The sequence below is a fragment of the Heloderma suspectum genome, chromosome 6 (genome assembly GCF_057233095.1).
Source record: "Heloderma suspectum isolate Gila_16-S chromosome 6, 16-S_ref, whole genome shotgun sequence".
Classification (NCBI taxonomy): domain Eukaryota; kingdom Metazoa; phylum Chordata; class Lepidosauria; order Squamata; family Helodermatidae; genus Heloderma; species Heloderma suspectum.
Window position 1 is genome coordinate 82951846 of NC_139463.1, and position 4541 is coordinate 82956386.

Sequence of the window (4541 nt, forward strand, 5' to 3'; positions counted from 1 at the left end):
TCAGCAATAAAGCACAATTTATTCCAGTCTTAAGCAACAAGCTTGATATGTGATGAATTTACTTTAAATCACATACATTTATCAAAATCTACACTTCATATACACAGGAAAATGAGAGCAATTATCAAACAGTTTATTAGCAATATATAACAAAAGGATAACAAAGAGTAGGAATTTATTTATTTATTTATTTATTACATTTCTATACTGCCCAACAGCTGAGACTCCCTGAGGAGGTCACAACAATTAAAACCATGAAATACAGCATGATAAAACATAATATAAAATGTAACAGTTTAAAAGCAGCATATAAAACCAAAATAAACCCAACAGCACTTACAGCCCAGGGAAAGCTGGAGTGAAAAGGTGCATTTTTAGGAGGCATTTGAAAGATGCCACATTTTCTGAATCCCTAACTGCACTGGGAAAGGTTTTCCAGAGAGTGAGCATTGCTACAGAGAAGGCCCACCACTGGGGTTCTTCATGGCCACATTTCCTTTCTTTTGGAATGACCAGCAAGGCCATAAGTTGATCTATATACCCAAGATATGTAAACCCCAAAGATCCCATCAACTACATGGGCTTCTGTAGCTTTGGAGATTGCTGGAACTCCAAGCACAGACTTGAGATTGGTGGTTGCCATACCTCTTCTTCTTTTGGACTAGTCTTGTTTCACTTTCTCCCTAGGACCCAGCTAACCACTGGTTCAGGGGCACTGACTGATCAATCCAAGGACATTTTGGTGGGAAGATTCTGGCAGGAGATGTGCAGGTAGCCCCCTACAAGCTGCTATATAGCCATTCTTTTGGTAAACATCCCTATTTGGGGGATAGCACCATGCAAGATTTTATGGTTAACAGGCCTATATTGCAAATTGGACCATGCTTCAGCCAAACAGACTGACAGGAATATACTGCCTCTGTTACATTTATTTATTTATTACTAAATTTATTAATTGCCCATCTGGCTGGTCACCCAGCCACTCTGGGTGATGTACAGAATACAATAAAACAGTTTAAAACAATAAAATTCTACAATAAAAACATTTTCTAAAATACCCTAACCCACCCCAAATGCCTGCCTGAACAACCATGTTTTTAATGCACAGTGGAAGCTCATTAAAGAGGGGGCATGGTGGAGTTCCCTAGGGAGGGAGTTCCACAGAGTGGGGGCCACCACAGAAAAGGCCCTCTCCCTCGTCCCCACCAGTCTAGCTGTCCTGGCTGATGGGACAGAGAGAAGGCCATCCGAGGCTGATCTTGTTAAGCGGCCTGTTTGGTGTTGCTGGAGGTGCTCCTTAAGATAGGCTGGGCTGGAACCATATAGGGTTTTAAAGGTCAAAACCAACACCTTGAATTTGGCCCGGAAAACAACTGGTAACCAGTGCAAATCCTTCAGCACTGGAGTGATGTGATCTCGACGGCGGCTGCCTTTAATCAGGCGAGCCGCCACGTTCTGTACCAGCTGCAGCTTCCAAACTGTCTTTGAGGGTAACCCCACGTAGAGCGCATTACAGTAGTCTAAACGAGAGGAGACCAGGGCATGTACTACCAATGGGAGCAGATGGTCGGGAAGGAAGGGGCACAGCCGCCGTATCAGATGGAGTTGATACAGCGCTGTCCGGCTCACAGCTGACACCTGAGCCTCCATGGACAGCAGAGAGTCCAAAATGACCCCCAGGCTGCGGACCTTGTCTTTCAAGGGTAGCCGTACCCCATTCAGCACCAGGTCAACATCCCCCAGCCTCCTCTTGTCTCCCACCAAAAGTACCTCAGTCTTGTCAGGGTTCAGCTTCAGCTTATTCCTCCCCATCCAGCCACTCACCATCTCCAGACATTTGGACAGGGATTCTACGGCCAACCGTATGGTTACATAAGACATTAACCTACCATCCATATCCATTTAACATACATTGCCTTTCCCTAAGTATGCATTCTGCAATTCAAACTTCCACCTATTAATTCCTTAATTAGTAAAAGATCTCTCCGGTTGGTACCCTTCTTACAGTGCATCATGGGCCCTATCTTTTCTTGGAATTTGGGCATTTCCAATCCACCCATTGAGCTTTCTTTTGGCAGGCTTTTACTAGCATTAGCCTGGATCTCGGCAATGGGCAGCTACAAATTAAGAACTAAGTGTAGTGGTCAAGAGTACCTTAGACCACCATTGTAGTCCCAATAATACCCTGATGTCCACATTCAAAATGCTACAAGCTACAGGTTGAATTTTGGGTTGTCACCAGAGTTCAGTGACACTGTTGGAGAAAAGTCTGAAAAGTACAGAAGAGTTGGTTGAAAGCAGGGCATTTATTGACCTCTGGACATTCCAGTGTTTGGTTGGATATTCATAATGCTGCAAGGCTATAATATTTTCCCTAAATGTGTATCACTCACTTGACTATTCTTTGACTACTTTCTGCAGGAGGATTCCAATAAGTGAAATAGCCAATAAATCCACAGTGACGGAGTTCCTTCTGATGGGATTTTCTGATGACCGTGATGGGCAAATTTTGCATTTTGTGATATTTCTCTTCATTTACTTAATAGCCTTAATTGGGAATTTTCTCATAATCACAGCAGTGGTCCTAGATCACCACCTACACAGTCCAATGTACTTCTTTTTGGTCCACTTATCTATTTTAGATATTTGCAACATCTCCACTACAGTTCCCAAATCCATAATCAATTCATTGGCAAACAACAGAGAGATTTCCTTGGCTGGGTGTGTCACACAGATCTTTTTAGTGGTCACATGTGTTGGTGGTGAGCTTGCCATGCTCACCATCATGGCTTATGACCGTTATGTCGCAATCTGTCATCCTCTGCGATACAGGCTAATCATGAGCAGAAATGCATGCGTCCAAATAGCAACTGCTTCCTGGATAAGCAACCTCATCCATGCAGTGTTAGAAACTAGTTTCACTTTCACATTAAACTTCTGTGGGCCCAATACGATTGAGCAATATTTCTGTGATATACCTCAGTTACAAAAGATTTCTTGCACTGATACAAAAGTCAACCAGCTTCTGATTTTGGTCCTTGGGTTCTTTTTAGATTCATTTTTTTTCATTTTCATCTTTGTTTCTTATGGCTATATCTTATCTGCTGTCCTGAAAATTCCATCAGTTCAAGGCAGATATAAAGCTTTCTCTATGTGCACTCCCCACTTGACTGTCTTCTCTATATTTATCGTCACGGCTGTATTTTCATACATGAGGCCTAAAGCACTTTCCTCCCCCACTGTGGACTTGGTTTCAGCTGTTTTGTATACAGTTTTGCCTCCAATTCTGAATCCTATCATTTATAGCTTCAGGAACAAGGACATCCGAAAGGCTGTGTGGAAAATACCCTCCAAAATAAAAAATCTCATAGCGTGATGGCAAACATCCACATTTATGCAGATGAGATAGTACTTAGAAAATTGCAGAGATATTCCTTAAACCTATTAATATTTAAAGCGTTGCAGCAGTATTTGTTTTCATAAAGTTAGTGAAAGAGAATGCTTCAAATATGCTTGTGTTCAAATACATTCCACAATTGCTGGGGTGACAGGGTTCTGGAGTAATAGCTGAGATGTATCAGATGAAACTGAGAAATGTACTCCTCAGTCTGTTTTAATCCCACAAAGAGTGAATCACAAATGTCTTTCTTGTCAGTCACTCAGTCAGGTCCAACTACATATTATTTTCTATTTTCCCAATTGCTATAGAATTCTCCACATCCCTTCAAATTACAGGCCTTTTCTTCATTTAGCAGAGGTGCTAGTGTCCCATTCCCTTAAAGTTGCAATGCCATACCTACTTTTCCATGGATTGAGCCCTATTGAACTCAACTGGGTTTACTTCTGAGTAGACAGTTATAGTTTTGTGGTGTAAATGAAATAAATATGTAACAGAGAACATCATATTAATGATAATAAACACATATGTAGCTAGGGATGATTCATTTAATGATAATAAAGACTCTTTTAATTTGGATGTGGAAACTCCCCTACCCTTTAAGCTCTTTTACTGGCCTATTGACCAAAACTGAAATGTCTTACAACAAAAATGTAAGTTGTTGCTATTTTTTTCCCTGGATAATATGTTGGTAACTAATAAATATACTGAAACATACAAGGAAATAGGCCAGGCAAGACTACATATATAAGACTGCTGAATCTATGCTCTTACATGCTTGAAAAAGACCGACAAAACTGATAATGATGATGATGATAAAATTGTGACCCCAGTTTTTCAATTTTGAGGGACTGAAATAACAATTTTAAAAATCTGGTGAAGGAAGGGTTGAGGAGAGGAGATGGGTTGTGCCTCAAAGGACACTGGGATACATGTGGCAAGCAGGCTGAAGGACTGAAGGGAACTGAGGGAGAAACAAACGAACCTCACTGAGCTGCTGCATGCCTGATTGTCTGTCAGGAGTAATGTGGGTTGGAGATCAACCAACCAACCCATGTGGTAATCCTCCCCGGTGGCTTAGCGTTACATGCGAACTAGCTCAGAGTCTGAGAAAGACACTGTGGGAGGGTTCACACATCACGTT

General features: G+C 41.6%; 1 protein-coding gene across 1 annotated transcript; it reads left to right on the forward strand.

Annotated features, from left to right (window-relative positions):
- The first annotated feature begins 1648 nt into the window (after window positions 1-1648).
- On the forward strand, window positions 1649-3376 carry LOC146341537 (olfactory receptor 14A16-like). Its single transcript, XM_084807522.1, has 2 exons — window positions 1649-1662; window positions 2437-3376. Exons 1-2 carry the CDS (start codon window positions 1649-1651, stop codon window positions 3374-3376), a joined length of 954 nt encoding a protein of 317 aa, XP_084663648.1.
- Window positions 3377-4541: the final 1165 nt, after the last annotated feature.